Source organism: Ricinus communis, chromosome 10 (assembly GCF_019578655.1).
Source record: "Ricinus communis isolate WT05 ecotype wild-type chromosome 10, ASM1957865v1, whole genome shotgun sequence".
NCBI classification, from domain to species: domain Eukaryota; kingdom Viridiplantae; phylum Streptophyta; class Magnoliopsida; order Malpighiales; family Euphorbiaceae; genus Ricinus; species Ricinus communis.
The window spans coordinates 19,942,179-19,968,483 of NC_063265.1; the positions used below are offsets into that span (position 1 = coordinate 19,942,179).

Genomic DNA, 26,305 nt, shown 5'->3' on the forward strand with positions numbered 1-26,305 from the left:
GCTCTTAATACATTGAATGGAGTGCTTGCTCGGCCACTAGGAATGATAGTTATAAACTGAAGTAAGGCAAAAGAAAGTCTTTTTCTTTTGGTTTTTCTCCTTCAGACTAAAAATTTGAATAAATACATTTTAAAATCTAAATGGTTCGAGTATTATTATATGCATAATATTATAAACTACATGTTTGTTCCATTTAAAAAATTTATATTATCATGGATTTGGTAAGGTACCAAAAATATGCTTGTGGCTTTGTCAATTTTTTACTTTATGTACGAAATTTAATTTATTAACAAAATGATATATTTTTATAACCCTCTTATTTTATTGATGTGGCGCTTACATGGCAGAAAAGAAAAAATGCACTACCTAATAAAAAGTTTGCCATGTCAGCTGAATGTGTGCCACGTCAGCAGAAATTAATAGTGTTATAATAATGTATTTAATTTTATTAATGAAGTAAATTGCGCCTTCTTATTAAAAAATCGCATACTTAAAATTGAAAACAGTAAAACAATATATACATGTTTTTTTTGTCTTTTTTATACTTTTTCTGAATCGATAGTGCCACTTAATGGTTTCGGTGTTTGGATGGTTTACATTTCTTCTTAACGTACAAATTTGGGTGTTTAGATGGTTTGAATTTCTTCTGAACCTGCAATTTTGGTTCATTGTGTTTCCATTTTAGGTGAACTTAAAAATCTGAAACAGTTACAATTACTGAGGTTTCAAAATAATCATATAACTTATTATATATCGTTAATAATAGCGATAATACTGTAATTTTTTTTTATAATTTCATCACTTTTTGATTCACTCACAGAAAAGTCATAAACATTACAAGGAAATGTCAGTTCACTCACAGAAATTATTGATGAATCACTAAAAAAAATTAAAAGATATTTATCGATAAATTTGGCGGCGGATTTGAATATAGTGATGAAATATTTTGTCACTAAAAGCGGCGCCAAGTTTTTAGCTATGATTTACGATAAATATTTCGTAGCTAAATATTTCGTCGCAAATGTATAAGCAAATATGGCGTCAAGTCACGTGCCAAACTTTAGTGATTGATTTAGTTACCGTTGTTAATTAGACAAAACCCTTTGTCGCTAATGAAGGTGACTGAGAGAATGTTAAAAGAGAAAAGAAAGATTGCAAAGGAAAGAACAGTATTTACTTTTCCATAATTGGCTCGACCTCTTTCAGTAGAATTTAAGAGGCAGAATTGATATTTTTGTAGTCAGCCAAGAATGTACAGAACTAATATAAGCAGGCTTAAAAGGTCAATTTGCCCCCTCAACTTGAAGTCAGTGGCTAAATTATCCAGATTTTAACTTTTTGGCCTATTTACTCATTATCTTGGCAAAAGTTGGCAGTCTAAAATTTTTACAAATTTAATTTGGACTGAATTGACTACTTTTATTAAGTTGGTAGGTAAATAGGCTAAAAAATTAAAAATCTGATTAAGTTGGTCATTGACTTCAAATTGAGGGGTAACTTGACTTTATGATGTCAAAGATAGCTCTCAACTTTCCCAAATCTCACCACATTTTCCTTAAAATTGCATGTTTCATGAATTCTAAATTTGCATAAATAGTTAACAATTTTATCGACCATTTTTCTCAATTAGGTATCCAACATTTTCAGCTTTCATCTACCTTTCAACATATTTTCTATCAAAACATATTTGTCCAAATCTCAGAGTGTATTATTCCTTTTATCCACCAAAACTCCATAATGTGTCAGATTTTTATTGGCTTTAATACATAAGAGGTCCATACATTATGTATATGAACATTATTCCCTCCCAAGCAAATTATACCTACCCTCGTTAGTTAGCTCGTAAAATATAGTATTAATAATTTGATATTTAATTTATTATAGATGTAAAGTATCTATTCAAATTTATTTATTAAATAAATTAAAAAAATTTAATTAAACTGATATACAACTTGAATTATATTTTATATTTATTTAACTCATTTATACTCGATCAAATTCATCCAAATTTAAAATTTTTTGATAATTTCAGATTGAGCAATTGGGTCGATAATAAAAAGAAGCAAACTCAAGCTAGTCAAAGGTTGAGTAGGTTTGATTCGATTACAACTCCAGCTAACCATTGTGTGAATATAAGAAGTTGCTAAACATTGAAATAGGCAAGTCAAACTCAAGATCTAGAAGCAGCAATTAACAAATAAAATGAATTTCAAAGAAGGAAAATCAATACCTTAGGAACACAAATAGCCATATAATATATATATATATATATGGATCCCACCTTCCTGTAGGCAGGAGAGCTACTTATATCCGCTTTACAGAGAAAAACTTGCCATCCCAATTATTTTAAACATTTAAATTTGGCAGTCAGCTATCTAGAATTCCAATACCTTTAAATAATAATAATAATAATAATAATAAGACAGGAATTGATTCAGTCATTCCACCATTTAGTGAATTCACATTGTCAACATTATTTTTTCATTTAAAATTTCTAGGATTAAATGTTCTTTTTAATTTAGATTATGATAGACTAAATTAAAATGAGATATAATATATTATTTGAGTGAACTCATTAAACTTTAAGCTGATTTAGAGAAAAAAAAAAGATTTCAATTATGGCATGAACTGATTTAAATATTTTTATTATTTGAACCGAATTAATATATAGGCGAATAAAAAATTCAGTGTGTTTATTATAATTATGAACAAAGTATTAATGATATACGCAATAATAGATTTACACATGAAACATAATTAACCAATAATTTATATTTAAAAAAAAATCTCTTAAAATTTTGGTTTTGATGGCCAAATATTTAATAATTTTGCCAGAGTTGTGTAACTTACAACTTAGAATTTTCAATTAATTGATGCATTGTTATATAAATAAGTATCAGAAAATAATTATGAATAAAAACTGTGCTGAATATCTTTTGGTTTTGTGGATTAGTTCCATTTTTAATCCTTTGTGTGATAGATTCCTATTAATGATTCATTTAATTACTAAATATTTGTCTTTCAAGCATTTAAATTGGCATCCATGTTCATCATTTTCAAAGAAATAAATCCAGTAAGTTAGTTAACTAAAGATTTCTTTCGGATTGCATTTGACAAAGCTTAAAAGTTAATTTCAATTTTTTTTTTTTTAGTTTTAAAACCATTGTTTGAAAAGAAATAGATACATTAATTATTTTTCCAAAAGCCCATTTAATAAAGGAGTTTATATTAAAAATTCAATTTATTAAATTAGAAAAATTAAATTTACTTTTTTAAGTTCTCAAGCAGACTTTAGAAATTCTGTCCATTAGAACTTCTTAACCAGCTTTGAATTTTCTTGGCCATCTTGAAGTTTCATTTGGCAATCAAAGGATTACACAAATTTAGAGGGAAATTAAACTATGGCAGTAACTACTTCCTCCAATCCATTATAACTCTCTTTTTTAAATAAAAAAAATTATATAATTATTAATCAATTTTATATATCCAATATAATATTAATTCTTTTTTTTCTATTTTATCTTTATGTTGAAATAGGTGTAATAAATTTTTAAATATCTACAGAAGGGTAAATTAGTCAAAATTAGCTAGTTTTGTTTTTATAATTAACTTTATTAAATGCTTTTTTAATTCAAATAAATTACTAAAAAATAATAGTTATAATGAAATAGGGAAAGTATTTTTCTTCTAGCTTTCCAACTAGGCTACTCTTTTTATAGTCACCCGACTCACTATAAAAGTGATATTTTTTTACCGATTTTAATAAATAACGATAAATTTAATTTCGAGACCTCTTTAATTCTTACAAGTAAAAACAATTGATTAAATTTAGTAATCGCTCATTGTTTGATAGGTAATTTTCATTTCATTTCCTTCTTTTTGTTTTTTATATTTTGAAAACAACATCTGCTTCTTATTTAAAAAAGAAACAAAATGATAATATAGTCCAAATGAGATACTATATATATTGTTGTAATTGAACAGTGAGATTTGACAAATTCAAAATCAAATAATAGAAAGGAATAATTCAAGTAGTCATCTTTCTTAAGTAAGTTGAGAAGCCAACATCAATGGAAAATGACTCCTAAATTAGATTATACATACATACATACATACATACATACACATATATATATTAGTATTTCAATCCTACTTCTGTATTCAAGGTAGAAGACCATTAAATTATGATTCCAGAACGTCAAACAAACCATTTCATTCTCTCTCTGTCTCTCGCTCTCTATATATATAGATAGAGAGAGTACAAGTCTATATTATCTTCAGTAACTGAATTCTAAAATTTTCGATTATTGAGACTATGATATAGTGAGATCCTAAAAGTAGTCTTATATCTTTAAGTACATATCCAGGTAATGTATATTGACCAGAAATATCACAGTAATTTCAATACGGACAAAGATAGCATATTTGAAATTGAAATTGAATTGATTAAGGTGTACGTAAAATGAATGAGAGAGGATGGAGCGCAACAAATAGAACTGGATTTGGATCCTACCAATTATTAAAAGAAAATACCAACAATTTATAAAGGTAATAGTTCAACCAACCAAGTGGCTAGTTCTAGTCATTTCAGTATTGGTTGGATTCAAGCTCAATTCTATTAGTTGGCTACTACACTCTCTCATATATTTAAGAGAAATTTTCAATGAGACACAAATTTTTTAAAGAAAAATTATTTTTAAAATTTTCTTTCAAATTTTTTTATTTATATTGCTTTTTATTTTTATTTTTTTATATTTCGTCAGAAAAATATACTAAAGGTATACATAAAATATATCGAAATGATATCATTTAACTTGCATAATTATGAAACCAACTAAATTAGGTAGATTTATTATTTTTATTTATATCTTTATGTTTGGTATGCATGAATTAAGGATATGAAGATGTGTATTTAAAAAAATATATTATAATATATCAAAAAGATACCAAATTGCAGTTAAAAATACTTAAAGATATAATTAAAATAAAATTTAAAAAATCATTTAAAGCTGCCAATAAGGATAGTAATTTTGTGTTTGTAGCAGCTATTTTGAATTCTTGTGATAATGAAAAGGTGGATAAAAAATAAATGATGAAAATGAGGTTGACATAATTTTATTAAAAAAATTAATACTAAAATGATAGTAAATGGATACCAATAAAATATCAAAAGAATACCATAATGCACTTCAAAAAAAAAATCGTATAAATAAAAAAGTTTCAGATAGGTCGTAAAAAATAAGTTGGGCTGTAAATTAAAATTTTGCAGCTTGTATCATGTATATATGTAAAAGAGAAAACCCCTTTATTTAATTCTCAGGTTAATCAATTCAATTTCAATTTTTAATAATATGGTATCAAAACAAGTCTTATCCAGTTTCTTAATTTTTTGGCTTTCCATCAATATGCCAGTCCCATCAGTCTGGTCCAGTATTGCTGTTATTTTTCAACTAATTTCAAATTTCAGATAAAAAATTTTAATTTTAAATAAAAACTGGGCGTTAATGTCAAATCTCGGTTGTACTTAAAAGTAAACATTAGAAATCTTATATCACTAAAGAATAAGAAAGACAAACGATTTATAAAAGTAAATATCCAACTAACAAATTGGCTAGTTCTAGACATTTTAATATTAATTAGACCTAAGCCTAAATATATTTGTTGTACTTTTTACTCTCTTATTCATTTACCTTCCACATAAATCAATCAATTCGAAATTCTAATATAGAACTATTTGCCATCCATAATTCTTTTAGAATTAAATTGCCATTGTTGTCCTCATGTCCATTACTTAATTAATTCAAGATGTCTAAATGTAATGAAAATCGTCCTTTTCTCTCTTTCTTTTAAATTTCAGACAAAAGCTTTGAAGTTTTCGTCTGTGATTCGTTCTTTAAACAACATTACAAAAGCTTGACTTGGAAATATGTTTTTTTTTTCCTATAACATCATATTAATAAAAGTTGACAATATCAAATTAAATAAGGAAAATATAAATAAATAGCATGTGACAAGGAAGATGATCATTTAAATTCTTGAATGTAACTGAGTAGTTGAACAAGCAAATCAAATGGTCTATGGGATTTCATCACCTGACCTGTTACAGAATTTTGAAATTGAAATATCATATTTTTATACATATAGCGGATGAATTTTCTCAAATCTAGCTTTAGTATATTCTTATATAATTTGGGTTGTAAATGAGCAAATAATTAAGTAAAATTAAAAGAAATTCATGAAGTACACAACTTCAGCAAAAGATAAATTTTTATGTCAAGGATAATTAGGTCATGTTAACTGTTTAAGAATTTAATTAATTAATAGAACAGAATTGGCTATTTTTTGTATATTACATTCAATTCGAGTCACATCTATAGTGAGTTTTTTTTTTATATTTAAATAATTAATAGAATAGTGATACATTTTTCAAATTTTATAACGGAACAGCTCTTTTAACTGTAAATGAGTGTGGTGGGTGCCTATATATGATAAAGCAATGCTGACTCGCATATATTTTGCTCGAAGGTGTGATTCTTTAAGCAAATAAAATTTTAGAAAATTCGTTTTATTAGAGACAATTCTCTTTTGTAACCCTAATGCACATCAATAAGTGGGGACGAGTATAGCCTGAGAATGGCCATGCAAAACGACTTTGCCATTTCCCTTCTTCTCTTTTCTGCACTTTTGTTCTGGTAAGTTGTGCTCCTTTTTTCTTATTGTTTACTTGGCAAAATCTTTTAATGAGGCAACCCATTAGTTGTATTACTGGAATGTAAATGTCTATTGGGTTTGAAGTATGAACAAGTATAAGTCTGTTTTGTTTTACGTTCAGTTGAAATATTTAATTTAATTAATTATCTGAAGTAGTGAAGATGCTTTAATACTATATATATATATATATATATATATATGAGATAGTTTTGTATATCTAATATTGAGTAATGAAATCCTTCTTTTTCATCTAAATAAGAAAAGTAAATCAAAGGGGCTTATTCCCCTTTATTATTATGCTTTGAAGTACATTCTAATGTACATATATTTCCTATTCATTAATACCTCCATTAAACATAAACAATATCAAACCTCTGCTATATATGTATATGTATCATCTAAGCAAGCTAGCTAGCTAAAGCTATAAATAGCTACTTACATTCCAAGTAGCTATTTGCTTACCTTGATTATTATTATGATTATCCTACATTAATTAACGGGCACAATCAATCATTATTTGCATGATTGTGAAAGCAAAATGCTTGCGCATTCTCTAATTTCTGCTCTCTTTCTCTTCTTCTCATTCTCTCCTTCAACTTCTAATCTCACACCAAATAGCTTTGGCCTCTCATCATCATCATTATTACTATTATTATTATGTCCTTCTCTTTCTAAATGTGCATATTTAGCCACTAAATCAAGAAGCTCCTTGCACTTCCTTTTCATGCTAGTGAGCTCATAGCATAAAGCCCCATTTTCTTTCTTGAGTCTCTTATTTTCGTCGATTAGAGTATTGAATTCAGACGACGATGATGTCGAAGATGACCTTTGATCTTCATCAGACTCTTGGGTTGTGCCACCTTGAGTTGCTGCAATGTTATTAGGTTGTGGCGGTTGTTGCTGCTGCTTGCTAGACCATGCTTTTCGTCTACGAATCTGACATAGTAGCTCCCTTTCTCCCTTTCTAAACATGTCATTGCAGAACTCCCACCGGCTTGTTGCAACCTTTCGAAAACCCTAGATACATATGACAATTTAGTAGCTGGATTAAATGGCAGATCTTCTTCATTTTAGCTTCAATAAAAGAGAAAAAAAAGAAAATAAAATAATACAAGGAAACCAGGAACTCGTTTGGACTTTTAATTAGATAATGAATTCATATATTGAGCTTAATTACCAAAAACATGAGAAGAAAATGACACCAATGTGAATGCTTCTGCCACTATATATATATATGCACACACACACACGTATATGATCCTATAAACAACTGTGCCAAAAATATAGCTAATCCAATAAACAAAAATTGGTAGCTGATCAATTTGTATTTCTTTTTCTTTGTACACAAGTAAACTAATAATAAGTATAATGTTGTACACACTGTGAAGCTTCTGAATTAATTATATGTATTTCAAAGACTTGAAATTAAGTAATTAATTGCTTAGTCAATGAAGACCAAGTGACTATAAAGCAAGGTTAGGTTAGAATAAGACCATTTAACCTATTCCATCATTCAACTACCAACAAAACTTAAAAATAATCAATGATGAATTGATATAAGTCGTGAGTTTAATCAATTAATTATATAAGTCGTGAGTTAATCATCTTTATGGCCAAAATATAAAAACAGAATTGATATATATGCTGTATAGTTCACGACCATTAGACCTTGCATCAATAAAAGACGAGTGTTAATGAATTGTTATTTATTTTTTGGTTATATTATTAGTTATAATTAATATACATACATAAGTATTGAGTTGCCGGACAAAGCTTGAGAAGTTGCTGTGCTTGAACAGTGTTGGTAGGAGATCACGGGCGAACTCCGCCGGCTGCCACACGACAAACCCTGTTCCGTCGGCGTTCCAGGAGATCACATGGTCGGTCTCCGGGTCCTCCACGAGCATGTAGGTCTTCAACAGAAAAGGTGGAGGTGTTGTTTTGCGCACATATTCCAATAAACCCCTGTGATCATTGGCCTCCATCTCCATATAATATGAACTTTCCAAAAGAAGAAAGGGAACGAAGGAGCGAAAAGGGCAGAGAGAAGAAGAAAGATGAAGGTATAAGAAAGAGCTGTTAAGCTAAGAGATTAATCAATTAATTAGAGAGAGAGAAGAGAAGAAGGGAAGTTAAGAACTCCCAACCCCAACAATAGAAACCCAATACGAAAACACAGTTCATGAGGAATGCGAGGGCCTTTTGCCTCTTCCCTTTTCTCTCTCTTTATGTAGAGAAGAAAGAAATGGTTGGAACGTATGTTCTAAGGCTAAAACTCCTTATATATACTTAGAAGAATTCATGTAATTACCTACTATAATATATATATATATATATATATATATATATAATATCTTCTTTTATGCTCTTATGATACATGCAGGTCCATAGAAACCTAAGATCATATTCATTGATTGTTCTAGATGACCACCTAAGGTAATATCACCTTGACTAGTCAATAAACAGCAGTTTTGCACAACTCTCTTTTTCTTTGCCACACATGTGTTCTAATGGTAGCTACCTCTACATATACATATATTTATATACACACATACTTTAACATCACAGTGGGAATTATTATAGGTGATTATTGATTTAGATGAAGGGTTGAGATGAGAGGAAAAGGCAGGAAGGTCATAATGAGAATGATTTCATGGTAGTTAATTTGCACTTTACCTTATAAGATAATAAAAATAGTTTTAGGCTGAACATATTAATATAGTTGATTTATAGGTGTAAGAATACTTTCCACATTCTTTATTCTATAGCTAACGTGAGAATTCCTCTATCCTTCTCAAATTGTGTATTGTTTTTTTTTTTTTTCTTTTCTCTTTTCTTTTCTTCTTCCACTAGGAAACATTGTGATCTAATGGCTTTAGACCTTTTTTTTTCCAAGAAGACAAGTGACTTTTTGACTTTCTGTGTGCTTTCTTTTCCATCTCATATCTTCAATTTTCTACATCCCTATTCCTATTTATGCTCTCTAATTCCCTTACTTTCCAAATCATTTTGTCTTCTCACACGCTCCTCCCTACCCCCTACATATCTCTTCCTCATATTCTTTCTTTTTATTATTTTGACTAAATATGAATTTTAGTTATTTGATCATTTTAATTTTTTTAATTTTTTTTATTTAGATATATATTTAGATTTAATTCAGATATTCAGCATGGATGACAAAATATTCTCTCAAGAGTTTTAACTTAATTAAATTAGAAAAAACTCTTGCCATCTCATCTGCACACTCTTGGATTAATATTTTAATGACATAATTTGATAAACACCTCAACTTTTTAACAACTGGTGTCATCCAATATAGATAATATTATAAAAGAAGTAGAATTTAAATAGTAGTTAGGTTAAATAAAAGATTAATAATATTTTAAAAATTATAAAAATAGAATCTAAGTGTTTATTAAGTGAAATAAAAAAAATTAAGATGTTAAAAGTAATTTAGGTCTCTAAAAATGCATCCTGCTTTTTTTTTTTTCCTTTCTTTCAACTTGTTGGTCCTCATGGGTGTGTGTGTCACATTTCATAAATTTGGCAAGACAGCCAAAAGGAATTATAAACTTATAATTTGCCCTATCATACCCCTCTCTCTTTCTCTCTCTCTCTCTCTCTCTCTCTCTCTCTCTCTCTCTCTCTCTATATATATATATATATATATATATATATATATATATATATATATATATATTTCTTTTTCTTTTCCTTTTCATTGAGTAAATGATTAGTCTATTAATCATGATTATGTCAATGAAACCTGTTTCAATTCTTTAAATGACTATTTAACATTGCAAACTTTTTATCAATCAAGAATGTTTAGAAGGCTTTATTGGTGCTTGGAACCACACGCTTGTGGTGAATGGGGTATGATAGGGCAATAATAAAAGTAGTAGAAAATTCAGGGTATTTGGACATATTAGAAGGTTCTCATTTTGGTTGGGGAGCTGAGCTTTCTTGACTTGGTATCCCTTTTCTTTATATACTTATATGGAAAATCCCAGTAAAAAAAATTAATATACATATTTAACATGGCTATTAAATAATTTTAGATTATTGGAGATATACAATTATTTTTAGACTATATTAAATTTAAGCTTTTTAAATTAATAGTTCTTTTAGCATGATATTAGATTTTTTATGATTAAGAAATTTAGAATGGCTCTTTGATTTTCATTATTATTACTAATTAAATAAATAAAATAAATAAAACAGGTATTTACGTTTTAGATGTAATATTCTCTTCATTTGTTACAATAGTTCACTTTTAATTTGCATATAAGCAAAGATAAGCTCACTATTCCTTTAAGAAATATTATTAAACTTTCTGTAAACATTTTAGTTTTATAACATAAAATGTAAAAATTAATCATATATGATAATATTTATATTAATTAATGAAGAATATTTTTATAACCATTTACTAAATTAATAATTAAAAAATAAGATAGACGATAATTTAGAATAGATTAGAAAAGAAGAAAAGATTTTAGAATAAAGAAAACAAATGTTTACACATAAAAATATGTAAGAAATATAAAATCATTTTCAAGTCTTCACCAACCGCAGCTTTGTGTTCCCATTTTGGCAATGTGATAGCTAAAGCATATTTGAAGTGCGGCTAGTGGGAAAGAGGAGGAAAGCATGCACGACTCGACAAAATCACACATGCATGGGATCAAGTTTTTGGACCCATTTGGTAATGCTTTTCTAATACATCACTGTTCATCATGCATGCCTGCAAATTGGAATAGAATAGAACTTAGTTAATTACTGGATTGAATGGTACTATTTTTTAGTGTCTAAATAACTTTTGCAGCAATTTGCATTGTTAGTAATACTACGTACTATCGGCACCTATTTTGTACCTATATGATGTAACATATAATATTTTTGTAGAACTGTCTTTAACAGGTTGAGGCTATTTATCTTACAATAAAACAAGAATGTCGATACAAATTAAGATGAGACGTTTAATAAGACGTTTAATATTATTCTTTTATGGGTGTTTTTGTTCTAATACAATGTGTTTGAATAGCATAACAAATTATAATGAAGTGCACTTTTATACTTTGTCCCGGCTATATTTGCTATGATCAGACTTCACTATAAAGGGAGAGGTAAGCCATCTACATTTTTCATATTTTTTATTTTCAGATTTTGTTAATTAAATTTAGATTTTTTAAATTTAGCCATGGTTAAGATTATGATTTTTAAATCTAGAATTCCGGCCAAGTTAATGCAACAATGCGATGGCTTCTGCCGATGTGATACTAATTTGTAAGAACTTAACATAATTATTTGATGAGTTAATAGTAACCATATTTAACTAAGCAAATGCCTTTCAAATTAATGAAAGCACTATTTAATTAACAACCATTATCTCTTCTCTCTATAACCAAGCCTTTCTTCTTTAAAGAAAAAAGAACCAAAAGAGACAAACATACGTCAATTTCTATAATTGATAGAAATATAGAATTAGTTTTTAAATAAAATAGTTATTTCATATTGTACTAGAGCTTTTATAATCAAAATGTTTAGAACTCAATTTTTAACTACCTTTATATTATTAATTAAATATTTTAACATAAAATAAAGCGAGTATGTATTTATTTATAACTCAAAGTGTAGTGGATATTTGGATAGAGAAATGTGTTAAATATTAAAATTTAACATAAATACCTAAAAAGAGAAAATAAGTATTATTCTTACTATCAATTTAGTTTTCAAAATATTACAATTTGAAATTTTATTTGAAAAATTATGATTATAGATATTAGGTAATTTTTTAAATTAATATAAATATTTTTAATTTAGTATTTGTTTTTATAATTTTTGTGGTGCTGAGTTGTTTGCTATATTTTGATCTCCATTAGATAATATTTAATATACATTTGGTATATAACTAATATGCTTTTGGTATTTATTTTACATATTTCTTGTTTCGTATGTATTTGGTATACATTCATTATATAACTAACATTTGTTGTTGTTTCTGTCGATGACTAAGTTTAGTTTGACTTAGTTTTCATTTTAGTTGTTCCTTTTGTCAATAATATCTTGATTTCTAGAACCTTAGTTTAGATTTGATTTTCTTGTAATCAATTGACCATATCTTTAGTGCTTCCTTTATTTACAACATTTTTTATTTAGTAAAGGTTGATACAAAGCCTTAATTCTCCTACTTCAATAATACAGGCTTTTGCTTCCAGCATTTATTTGAGTTGTTAAGAGCTTGAGATGATAACAATTTAGTATTAGAGCCTTAGTACATATGGGCCTGATTGAGAAGCTATGAATTGCAATTCCTAACAAGAGAGAAAGAGAGTGAAACACTTAGTGAGGATAAAAGAAAGAGTGAAAATCTTGAAATGGGAACAGAAAAGTCTGAGATGGCCACAAATAAATATATTCAAGCTGCCATCCCTCAGTTTGATGGTCATTTTGACCATTGGGCTATGCAAATGGAGAACCTTCTCCATTTTAAAGAGTATTAGGATTTGATAAAAATAAAAAATTTCTTAGTAAAGGATGGGACTGTGCTAATAAAGGCACAAAAATAACTCCAACTCAAAGATTTGAAGGTGAAGAATTACCTGTTTCAGGCTATTGATTGCACTATCATGGAGACTATCCTTGATAAAGGAAGTGCTAAGAGCATATGAGACTCTATGAAGCAAAAATATCAAGGATCAACACGAGTCAAAATGGTTCAATTACAAGCTTTAAGAAGAGAATTTGAGGTGCTGTAGATGAAGGAAGGGGAGAAGGTGGACAAATACTTTTCTCGGACATTAATTATTGTAAATAAGATGAAAGTTCATGGTGAGAAGATGGAGCAGGTCATGATCATTGAGAAAATTTTAAGATCAATGACTTCTAGATTTGACTATGTGGCATGTTCAGTAAACTTACCATAGATGAGCTTCAAAGCAGCTTACTTGTTCATGAACAAAGAATGAATGATTATATTAAAAGTGACGAACAAGCTTTGAATATCTCATGCGAGGGAGGAAGAGGCAGAGGTGGTCAAAGTGCGTCTTGAGGTCATGGAAAAGGTAGAGGCAGGCATGGATTTAATAAAGCACTTGTGGAGTGCTATAAGTGCCACAAGCTAGGACACTTCCAATATGAATGTCCTAAGAGATAAAATGGAGCTCATTATACTAAAATCGATGTAGGAGAAGAAGTGTTGTTGATGGTTCAAATAGATTTTGACAACTCTAAAGAAACAGTATGGTTTCTTGACTCAGGCTGCAACAATCATATGACTAGAGATAGGGAATGGTTTCTCCATTTAGATGAGTTTTTTCGACAAGTTGTGAAGCTTGGTACTGATACAAAAAATGGTTGTAATGGGGAAAGAGAACATCAAGCTTCAAGTCAGTGGCACAAGCCAGGTAATTACTGATGTATTTTACTTACCTAAGCTAAAAAATAACCTCCTCAATATTGGTCAGCTACAAGAACGCAATTTGGTTATTCTAATACAACATATGGAGAATGTAAAATTTATCATCATGAATGAGAGTTAATTATGCAGACCCAAATGTCTGCTAACCGAATGTTTATCCTTCTGGCTGAAAGAGAAAGACAGGTGCAAGCTTAAGTCTTTATACTGACATGCTTCAAGGCCACATCCGAAGGTGAAACTTACTTGTGGCACTGTAAATATGGGCATTTACATTTCAAAGGCTTAAATACTTTATCTTATAAGAAAATAGTGAAGGGCATATGCCTCATCTCATTGATTCCTCTAGTATTTGCACAGTATGTATAGCAAGAAAGCAACATCGAGAAACCATTCCTAGGAAAAGTATGTGGAGAGCTATATAGAAGTTACAACTCATACATGCTGACATCTGTGGCCCAATTACACCTGAATCAAACAGCCATGACAGGTACATACTCATATTTACAGATGATTATAGCAAAAGTTATGGACTTATTTTTTGAATCTTAAATCAGAAGCAGTTGCTATGTTCAAAAAATTCAAAAGTTAAGCAAAAAAAGAAACTTGAGATGTTATATGTTGCCTCCGAACTGATCGAGGTGGGGAGTTTACCTTACTTGAATTTAATGAGTATTGCAGCTCTAATGGTATTGTGAGACAACTCACCACAGCCTATACCCCACAACAAGATAGGCTTGTGGAGCAAAAGAACCAGATGATTTTGAATATGGTACGTCGTATATTGATGGAGAAGCTTGTATCGAAAGAATTTTAGCTAGAAGCCATCAATTGGGTTGTTCACTTGCTCAACCGATCTCCTACTTTTGCTGTAAAAGATAAGACACTAGAGAAAATATGATATAGGTTCAAACCATCAGTGAAACACTTCAAGGTGTTTAGTTGCATTGGACATGTTCATGTTCCTGACAAAATACAAAACTTGATAATAAAAGCCTCTGATGTATCTTATTGGGCTTGAGTCAGGAATCTAAAGCTTATAGGATGTATGATCCTATATCTAAGAAAATTATTGTGAGTAGAGAAGTGTTGTTTGAAGAAGACAAGAAGTGGGATTGGGATAATTCGATTAAAGAAACTAGTGTCCAGTTCTTAAGTAGGATAACTTACTAAAAGAACATGTAAATGAAGAAGAGCAATTGGTTGAAGATAGTGCTATTGGCTCAAGTTCATTATCAAATGAGGAAGTTGAACACAATTCTTCCAGTCCAATTCAAGGGAGGGTTAAAAGGGCATCGACTTATTTGGAGGATTATGTAAATGGTGAACGGTTATCTGAATTAGATGAAGAGGATAATTTAATGACGTTTACAACCTCTAGTGATCTAATATCCTTTGAAGAAGCTGTCAAAAGCCTAGAGTGGAAAGAAGCAATGGAATTGGAAATCAAATCCACCGAAAAGAATGGAACCTGGGAGCTGACTATACTCCCAATTGGAAAAATTAGAGTGAAATGGGTATTCAAAACCAAGCTAAACCAGAATAGGGAAGTGGATAAACTCAAAGCGAGGCTCGTAGCAAAGAGATTCTCATAGAAATTTAGGATAAATTATACTGAAGTTTTTGCACTTGTGGCTCGATGGGATACCATTTGAATGATCCTATCTCTTATTGCTTGCAAAGGTTGGAATGTGTATCAGCTTGATGTGAAAAGTGCCTTCTTGCATAGGGAGCTAAATGAGGCAGTGTTTATTGAGCAACCACGAGGCTATTAACTGAAGGGAGAAGAAGGCAAGGTTTACAACTCAAGAAGGCTTTATATGAACTGAAGTAAGCTCCTCAGCTTAGTACAACAAGCTTGAGTCCTATTTCATCAAAGAAGGTTTTGAAAGATGTTTGAGTGAGCATATGTTATTTACAAAGTCAAAGGAAGGGAAATGTCTTATTGTAAGTGTATATGTTGATGATCTTATTTTCACAGGGAATGATGCAGCAACATTCAAAAGGTTCAAGAAAACTCTATTAAACAGGAGTTCGACATGTCTGATCTTGGGAGAATGAAATACTTTCTTGGCGTGGAATTTGTGCAAAGTAGTGGATGGATCTTCATGAAGTAAAGGAAATATACTGATGAGATGCTCGAAATATTTGGCATGAGGAATTGCAATCTTGTAAAAAATCCAATTATATCAGGTTTCAAACTTGTAAAAGATGAAGACGGGGTTGGTGTTGATGCAACAACTTACAAACAAATGGTGGATAGCCTTATGTATTTGACTGCCACTATACTAGACTTAGCTTTTTTGGTGACCTTAATTAGCAATTTCATGGAAAGATAAAACTGAGTTGCATCAACAAGATGTAAAGAGAGTTCTTTATTACATAAAAGGGACTACTAAGTTGGAAATCTTCTACAAAAGAGGTGGTGAAGTGAAGTTGCTGACCTACTCAGACAATGATTATTCAGGAGATGTTGAAGATCGAAAAAGCATATCAGGGTACGTGTTCTTACTCAGTTAAGGTGGTGTTTCATGGTCTTTAAAGAAACAACCAGTAGTCACTCTTTCCACTACTGAGGCTGAGTTCATAGCCTCTGCCTCTTGCGTAGTCAAAGTATATGGATGCATAGGATTCTTGAAAAGCTTGGTCTTCAACAAAGTAAGTGCAGTAATATTCTTTATGATAACAACTCTACTATTAAATTATTAAGAAATCCTGTTATGCACGGTAGAAGCAAGCATATTAATGTTAGATTTCATTTTCTTCAGTATTGTGGTTCAAAGGATCAGTTAGCAAATATTATGACTAAGCCTTTGACGCTTGAGGTGTTCATAAGATTAAGAGAGTTGCTTGGAATCGGCACCAAATGTGAACTGACTACAAATTGTGAGTTAGTTTAAGGGAGGGTTTGTTGGTGACTAAGCTCAGTTTGATTTAATTTTTATTTTAGTTGTTGCTTTTGTCAATAATTTCTTGATTTCTAGGACCTCAATTTATATTTATCTTTCTTGTAACCAATGGACCACATTTTTAGTAGTTTCTTCATTTTCTGCATTTTCTGTTTTGTAAAGGCTGATATAAAGCCTGAATTCTCCTACTTCAATAGTATAGGCTTTTGCTTCCGGCATTCATTTCAGTTGTTAATATGTGTGACACATTCAAAACATCAATTTTATTTTAAGAGATTAGAAAAAAAACCGGTCTCATTCAAAAGTATCTATTACTTGTTAATCTAATTCAGATAACTTGTCAAATATCTTAAAAATGAATTAGAATATAATTTTTTTTAATATTAATATATTAATGTCAAAACTTCTCATTATTTTAAAATATTATATATATATCGATATAGAAAATCACAACTCTTGCAATTATAAATCACTTTATATTAATACAAACGATAATAGTAAATGCAGATCATATTATATTTTCTTTTATATAGTAGAGACTTACTATTTGTTTCTTATACTAAAGGAAAAACACATAATTAAATAAGCTATCCAAGCCATTATATTTGCCCAAAAGCTTCTAATGTATAATTTGACAAAAAAAAAAACCCAACAGACATGCATCACTGAAATAAAAGTAGCATTCAGAGAAATGCTTCGAAATAATATTTCATCCAAACACAATGACCCAAGATCATTACCAAAATGCTGGCCCAGATGCCTTAATGACTCATAGCCCATGAAACAAGGAAGGTAATGACACTAGTTTTATTGCAGCAATCAAATTGCATGAACCGAGTGGACGGTAATCACTAATTGCAATCCATTTGATTTGCTAGTATTCCTTTTAGGCAATTTTTGAGGCCGTTTATATCCCGGACCCGGATAAAATGTGTGTCCAAAATGTTATATTTTAATTAAATAAATTATAATTTAAATACACGTATTAATATCTTAATCCTAATATAGTATTTTATTTCGTTATTGATAAATTTGAAACACAATCAAGAATGTACGGATTTTGGTTTATCAATTCTCTATTTTTTTTTTACTTTTATATCAAATTATATAAGGTTTATTTTTTTTAGTCATTTCAGTGTTTTAATTTCAAAATAATTTTATAAATATTTAAAATTTATTTTATAATGTTTGAAATATTTTTTAATTTTTTAGTCAAATTAACGAACATATAAATTTTTACTTTTAGTAATATTAAATATTAGCTATATATAATAATATTATTTAAATATTATTAAAGAAGAAATTGAAATGTTTATTAAATTATATTAAAAATTAATAATAAATAATATTTAAATACTTGAATATAAATTTAATAGATTATTATGTGTTAAAGGTTTATATCCGATGAGTTTATTCTATTCGGAGATCACATGCTTCTAGCCTACCAAAACTGAATGACTCAGGATGCTCTACAATAATTAGTAATTACCGTTGATTAAATTTAACGGCAAATATGATTCACTAACACCGGACTAACTAAGGTCCTCCATTACAGGTTCCGCAACTACCTTGGTTGGTGTCTTACAAAACTTTGAAGAGGGAAACGACATAATTTGATTCTGTCTAATCATACACGCTCGACTACCTGATTGCACCTTGCTCGCCTAACTCTTATAAATTCTTTTTTTTTTCATTGGAAACCATTTATTAAAATTGACAAAGAAAATGGTTTATTTTGATTAATTTGAAAAAATATATGTAAAGTTCTCTATTAGAAAAATTTCATATAAAATTCTCAACTTGAAATGAAGAATCTATAGATAATGCCATTGAGATTGAGAATGCTAAATAAATATAACAACCATTCTCAATATTAAAAAATTATTATTGAAACATAGTAAGACTTTGAAGGGTAAGTATGAACTAAATTTTTGAATAATAAAAGAAGAATATATAACAATAATTTATATTTGAAGTTTAAAAGAATAATACTCTCAAAGAATAAATTTTGCAATTTCTTTTAAAAAATATGAAAAAAATATTTATAAAGTTAAAAGATTTTTAATATTGGACTACACAAATTATATTTTATTTTTAATATATATTTATTAAAATTTAATAAGTTGTTAACTGCATGATAAAAATTACCAACTTATTTTTTTTTTGGAAAGGAAAAATAACTAACTTCTAATACTCCTGAAAAGAATTTAACTTTTATTAATATTATATTTGATAACTATTAATTTTGTAATTTTCTCGAGGAAAAAAAGTTAAATAGAGCGCGTGTGACACAAATCCCAGAGAATTAAGAAAAGGAAAGAAAAACAGAAAAATGCTTGTTTATTGTTTTAACCGCTACAACTATACAGACTTCACTTGCTCTATTATTGTTATTGTATGGTGGGAAACAAATTATGGCCACCACTCCGAGGATAAGAATCGGAATCGGAGCCATTCCAACTCACAGGCTCAGTATGACCACCGCAGCCGCAGCCACAGCCACTGCCACACTCTCTCTCCCTCCTCCTCACTCCCTATTCTTTCTCAGGAACGCCGCCGTTTCTTCTAATTACAGACGCTCTCTGTCTCTCCGAGTCAAAGCTTCCTCCGCTGACTCGCCCCCTTCTCCTGGTCTCCCTCTCTCTCTCCCTCTCTCTCTCTAGATACAAATTCATCACGTGCTTATTTAAGTAAGGTAATATGTTTTTCTTATAATTGCAGGGAAAGGCGTGGAGAATGTGGTAATTATAGGGTCAGGGCCTGCTGGATACACAGCAGCAATATATGCAGCAAGAGCCAATTTGAAGCCAGTAGTATTTGAGGGTTATCAAATGGGAGGTGTCCCTGGTGGACAGCTGATGACTACCACTGAAGTTGAGAACTTTCCAGGGTTTCCTGACGGAATTACTGGTCCTGATTTAATGGATAGGTAATAATTCATTAGCTATTGAAGTTACATTTAGTATGCATTTCGTTTAGCTGATTGCGTGATTGGTGTATCATTTACTAGGATGCGTCGCCAAGCTGAACGCTGGGGAGCTGAACTGTTCCAGGAAGATGTTGAAGCCGTTAATCTCAAAGTCGCTCCTTTCATTGTCAAAAGTAGTGAACGTAAGGTGATAATTTATGGCTTAAATGCATGATGAGCAATTTAATATTTTTTTCTTGGATTTCTATTTATGAGTTACTAGTCCTTATGTATGAATGGTATGACATGGGTCCATTGTTATGTATTCCCACTTTACCCATTTGTTGTGCTAATCGGCTATGTATTCTCATTAATTTTAAGTTCGAGAAGGAGGGAAAAGAAAATCTAGATCAAACTTGATTACTTCTGATATGCAAGTCTCTGTTATGTTATTATTTTCAGGTTAAGTGCCATAGTGTAATATATGCCACAGGAGCTACTGCAAAAAGGCTCAGGTTACCTCGAGAAGATGAATTTTGGAGTAGGGGAATTAGTGCTTGTGCAATTTGTGATGGAGCATCACCACTGTTCAAAGGGCAGGTTCTCGCTGTTGTTGGAGGTGGTGATACAGCTACCGAGGAAGCAATTTACTTAACTAAATACGCCCGTCATGTTCATTTGCTTGTACGCAAGGACCAACTTAGGGCATCTAAAGCAATGCAAGATAGGTGAGCTTTTATGCAATTGTACATTTGGCTTTATATTTAATTGTTTGAAAAGTGGATATTTAATTTTTTTGGGTATTTGGCAATTGTATCTTGTTTTTGCCAAATATTCTTTGTTTACACACATCTCTGCTTAGTATCACATATCTCTGTTAGTAGATTGCTGAATGTAAATTGTAGTTTATATTTCACAAAATTGGAGCCAAAAAAAATAAAACTTTTCAGAGCTGCCCCTGACAATGAATTTGGGAAATGCTAACTTTTGAATTTGTGTAATTTGATCAGCATTGTGCTGTATATGGTCATCCTAATCTGTTTATCCTTGAATCTTCGGAATTATTTTTTCCTGAAAACATGTGGTGTTGTGGTGTATATGAGATTCTGTACTAGGATTCCATTTTAAGGAAAATGCAAGTTCTTATTAAAACTTGGCTCTGAAGACTTGTGATTATCCTCTGCCTTTATGTTACTCTATCATTTAAGTGTCATGCCATTCAATCAATTGCTTAACAGTTGCTGAATGTTTGCTGCGTGGTACCTATTTTCCATGTTTCTTTTTATAATTGGCTGCCTTGACACCCTAATACTAATGAACAATTTGTATGTTGAGTTTTCAACTCCCTGAATGTTTGTTTAACAGGTTGATTATCACGAATGTTTCAGAGTGTTCAACAATCCAAACATCACCGTGCACTTCAATACAGAGACTGTGGATGTCGTCAGCAATACTAAAGGGCAGATGTCTGGTATTCTGACTAGAAAACTTGATACCGGGGAGGAATCTGTGCTCGAGGCAAAAGGCTTGTTCTATGGTATTGGCCATTTGCCTAATAGCCAGCTTTTGGAAGGCCAAGTTGAACTTGACAGTGCTGGGTATGTGTTAGTTCAAGAAGGTACTGCAAAAACCTCTGTGGAAGGTGTATTTGCAGCTGGAGATGTGCAGGTAATCACAAAACAACTATTATTGTTATTGTGTTTCTTGGTGTTTCATGTCTTTCATTTAAAGTTCAAAATTTATAGAATGGATGTATAATGGCAAAAGAACTTGCGACTGTAAGTAAATAATTACCTCTTTCTAGGGTAATTCAAGTTTGAAAGATTTGAGAAAAAAGTGATGTGCAAACTATTGCAATCAAAATGTTATCAACTGGTCATACATAATAATGTATGTCATGCTTGTGACAAAAACCAGCTATTTTTCTTTAAAAGTTTTCCGGCTTGCAATTCTGAAAATCTTAAGCTACTGGTACAAGTTAAGATGCTACAGCATATGATCACTATGGTTTTTCTAAGAGTTTTTTTTTTTTATTTTCCCGTATCAAAACACTTACTTGGTCACAGTGATTGAGTTACGTTTATTTATCTTGTGTATTTTTCTTCCTGTCTGAATCTGATTGTTCTTGTTATTTATTCCTCTTTAAGTATACATTCATGGAATGCCAAATCTTTGCCTTTGTAATTAAATCAGATAGTTGAAATCATGTTTATCCGCAACTACTATTTATATTCACAGAAGTTGTATTATCTTAGTTGCAAAATTCAGATAACCTTCTCATCACTTTTTTTTGGGTAAACCATATAGCTCTTCTTTATTTTAGAATTTAACTATCTATTGAATAGGACCACGAATGGAGACAAGCCGTAACTGCTGCTGGATCTGGATGTGTTGCTGCTTTATCAGTTGAGAGATACCTTGTTAGCAATAATCTACTTGTAGAGTTTCATCAGGTGATTATATTTCTGTTCATTGTCCACTCTCTGTTCTTCAAAAGAAAAAAAAGAAAGTGAAAAGGCAAAAGATAAGGGAGGAGAAAAAGTACGAGAGAAGTTTCTTGTTGCAGTCCAACTTATTTGCTAGATAGATCATGTTTCTACTTATTATATGATTTTGGTCTCCTCACATAGTAATTTCTCATTAAATTCCTTGCCTGTGTGACCTGTCACTACTGAACATTGCCTATCTGGCTGGCTGAAGGGAATTCATAACTAGAAATGATATCTCTTATTATTTCATTATCTCTTTTAATTTATGTCAACAAAAATTTGTAGTTTATGATGCTAGAGTTTGGTTTATAAAATGTCCAATCTAAGATTTTCTGGTCAGCGATTGTTGACTACTCAAATTTGATTTACTGTAATATTTTGATGTAAGGTTGACAAGCTAATTGACTTTATGCTATTCATTTGTACCAGTGGAACTTTGATGTAATAGGAACAAGGCTATATGAACTCTATTATGAGTGACACCTTGAATACATTTTGGTTCAATTTTAATTTTCAAGTTATGCTGGAAATTGATGGAAGATTAAGATGCATGGATTTAGTCAAGGTTTAGGTTACTGGGACTGGTTTTAAATTGATCCAAAGCAAGGAGAGAGTATAAACTGAAGTAAGCAATTGAGAATGCTGTGGGTAGATGAAATCTTTAATATTTTGCAGAATAGTAGATCTGGTTGCCGTGAAAGTAACAAAAGAACTAAAAATTTCAAAGATTCACACTTAGGAATTGACAGGCATCACACTTTAGGAATTGACAGGCATCATGCATAAGGTTCCATGGGCAAACTTAGGGTTCAATTGCACCTTGCAATCAACAAAACAAAAATTACCAGAACTTTATTCACCAATAACTGATAAGCGTTATGGACTTGAAGTAAAACTATTACTCAACATTAAGATATTGGACTGATAAAACTAGTTCCAGTCCTCTAAAAATTTGGTCTCTCCATATGGAAGAAAACCGAAGGTTTAGGATTACTTGTTTGTATGTGTGTATATTGAAATGGTTCTTTGTGAATAAATTCTGAAAACAAGGATTCGGACTACAATGTTTGGCTACATGTTTCATACAGATTAAAACTTTAGGTTAGATTTTTTTCTCTGATGTTGAAATTAATACATGAAAAGTTTAAAATTTAATATTTGTTGTAAAAGGATTAAGTTGTTTTCACCCAAGGTATGTTTTAGAACACAGTATTATGAAATTTTATGGAAATCTACAGTTATCTTTTATGGTATGTCTATATCATGGTCCCAGCTGAATTCACATGCTCTTCGTGATTCTGTATGATAGCCTCCTAGTGAAGAGGTTAAGAAGGAACTCACTGACAGAGATGTTCAAGAGGGCTTTGACATTACATTGACAAAGCATAGGGGCCAGGTGCTGTTTGTTTCCTAGAACAAAAAGATATTTTCTTCTTCTTCTTTTTCTTCTTTAATGCTGATATAATTTTTGTTGGTTATTTATATTTCTTTTGCTTCCTTTCTTTCTGCAGTATGCTCTACGAAAGTTGTACCATGAAAGTCCAAGGCTCATATGTGTACTATATACATCTCCAACTTGTGGTCCATGTAGGACTTTGAAACCTATTCTTAGCAAGGTATGTTGTTTTAGATCTCAATGCCACAACATGTGGGTGGTGTTAGTATGATAGTTTGAATGACTTCAATTCCACTTGAACATTTATTATATAAACATCAAATTTCTGAGATTATGTTATTACCTGCGAAGCCTTGTTTTGAGCCCATGCTCAAGCAAAGTTTCTTGGAAGTCTTGTGTCCAGATTTCTGCATTAAAATTCTGTGGTGCACATTAGTTAAACTTAATTAATTGATGAAACTTTTGGGAAAATGACTCCCCATTTTCCAGCGAGAAGTTAGTTTTTGGGAAGTTCTTCGTTTTCCTCTTGGAAAACATTGCACAGAATTTTTTTTCCTTAACCAAACATGAGAAAATCTGAAAATATCTGAAAAAGATATTATGGAAAAATGTTTTCAGCAAGATAAATGGGCCTATTATCGGAACTGTGAAATGAGATCTAGGTCATGCTAATGTGTTTTGCATAATTTGGATCACAAGGTTGGAATAGGGACAATTTTGAGTTAACAGGATAGTTGTGGTGATATGCGACTCAAAAGAAGATGGTTTGTATAGGTGAATTATGGAGGAAAGGTTAACTTTATTTATCTCATAAAATAGAACAATGAATAACTATTCTTACCTTTGGTTCAAATTAGTGTGGACTAATTATTTTTTGAAATTGCTATCCACAATCTGAACTTTTGCCTTTATTTTTAAATTAGCAGTAAGTATCACACAGGTGTTTCCCAAATCTGTGATTGAAATTCCAAATATGAGTGAAAAGTAGTTACTCATGGTCATGAAATAACTGTTCCTTTTATACTGTATTTCATTTCGCGAACCAAATAAAGCAATCAAATTGGAATGGGGAATACAGTAGTTAACTTTATTATGTTGGGCCAGGAGTAGAGTTGGCTTTTATTTAATGTGCCATGCAGTTTACATCAGAATAAGGTGACTGAAAGTCTCTTGAAAATTGGTGGAAGTTCTCATTCATATCTTAGTTTGATTGACATGCTGACTACATCTTGTTACATTCATGACCCTTCTTTTGCTGTTGAATAACTAAATGGCAGGTGATTGATGAATATGATCAGAATGTGCATTTTGTTGAAATTGACATCGAGGAAGATCCAGAAATAGCAGAAGCAGCTGGAATTATGGGTACACCATGTGTGCAGTTCTTCAAGAACAAGGAGATGCTCAGGTTGGCTAGACTTTGTTATTTCCATACTTCTTACATTACTTCTACAAGTTTTCAGCAGCTTTCCTTCATTTTGGTCTTTCCCTCCGCTCTTTTTTTCTTTTTTCTTTAGATATCTTGTGATAGTCCTTAAGTGCTGGATTGGATTTAGTGCTTATTTTTTATGCTTGATCAAATAAATTGTCTGTTTACAATTAAGTTTCCGTTACATGGTTCATTGTCTCCAGCTGCTGTAAATTTTTTTATATTTTGATTATGCAGGACTGTATCGGGAGTAAAAATGAAGAAAGAGTACAGAGAATTCATTGATGCAAATAAATGAGAGTTTTGAAACACTTGTACGGCCAATGTACCATCATTTTGTCATTCAATTTTGTTCCTAGCAAACTGTTTAGTCAAATAATGCATTATAATTCGTACAATGGTACCTTGTATTGTTCCATTACATTGTAGATTATACATGCATACTCCCAAAGTAAATTTTACTGGTCTTTTAATCTCCAATCTTTGTACTTCCCTCAAATCTGTACATCTGATGGAGTTTAGTCTAGTGTTTTTTTCTTTGTTCTCATTGCAACCCAAGATATGGACTGCTTCCTTGTTTCTATGGATCAACTTTATCTTTGTTTTTTGTTATTCTCTTCTTGGGACTGAGGCATAGAACTTTCTAAGTGTATTGAAATTGTGGGAAAATTAGAAGATAATACCCCCTTGAGATGTGGGTTTAGTTTCTTTATGGCCTTGTTATTTGCTACTATTTTAGAAGCTCACCTTTATCATGGAGGAAACAAAGGCAGGGCAAGAAACTAGAAATTTCCTGATTTGAGCTTCATTTTGTGGCCTTTTCTCTAAATCAGTCAATTTTGTGGCATTGAAGATCATTTCTAATAAGTTGTTAAATTATGCACATTTTACATTATAGAGAATATATCCAAAATTAGGATTTTAAGAATTTTATTAATTCATCATTTTTATCTAAAATTTTTTAAGAGTTATATTCTATTTTAGGCGAATAACTTTTAAAAATATTTGATTATGTTTCTTTTTTTTTTCTTTGAGAATTACATTTT

General features: G+C 30.6%; 2 protein-coding genes across 2 annotated transcripts; one reads left to right on the forward strand and one right to left on the reverse strand.

Annotated features, from left to right (window-relative positions):
• Positions 1–6,966: 6,966 nt before the first annotated feature.
• On the reverse strand, positions 6,967–8,981 carry LOC8287672 (heat stress transcription factor B-3). Its single transcript, XM_002529466.4, has 2 exons — positions 8,460–8,981; positions 6,967–7,728 (listed from the first exon to the last, which is right to left on the reverse strand). The coding sequence occupies exons 1-2, from the start codon at positions 8,700–8,702 to the stop codon at positions 7,225–7,227; spliced, it is 747 nt and encodes a 248-aa protein (XP_002529512.2). The 5' UTR covers positions 8,703–8,981; the 3' UTR covers positions 6,967–7,224.
• A 10,411-nt stretch (positions 8,982–19,392) lies between these two features.
• On the forward strand, positions 19,393–25,739 carry LOC8287673 (NADPH-dependent thioredoxin reductase 3). Its single transcript, XM_048369715.1, has 10 exons — positions 19,393–19,668; positions 19,759–19,966; positions 20,048–20,153; positions 20,408–20,673; positions 21,334–21,613; positions 22,291–22,398; positions 23,744–23,830; positions 23,946–24,050; positions 25,108–25,238; positions 25,497–25,739. Exons 1-10 carry the CDS (start codon positions 19,452–19,454, stop codon positions 25,555–25,557), a joined length of 1,569 nt encoding a protein of 522 aa, XP_048225672.1. The 5' UTR covers positions 19,393–19,451; the 3' UTR covers positions 25,558–25,739.
• The last annotated feature ends 566 nt before the right edge of the window (positions 25,740–26,305 follow it).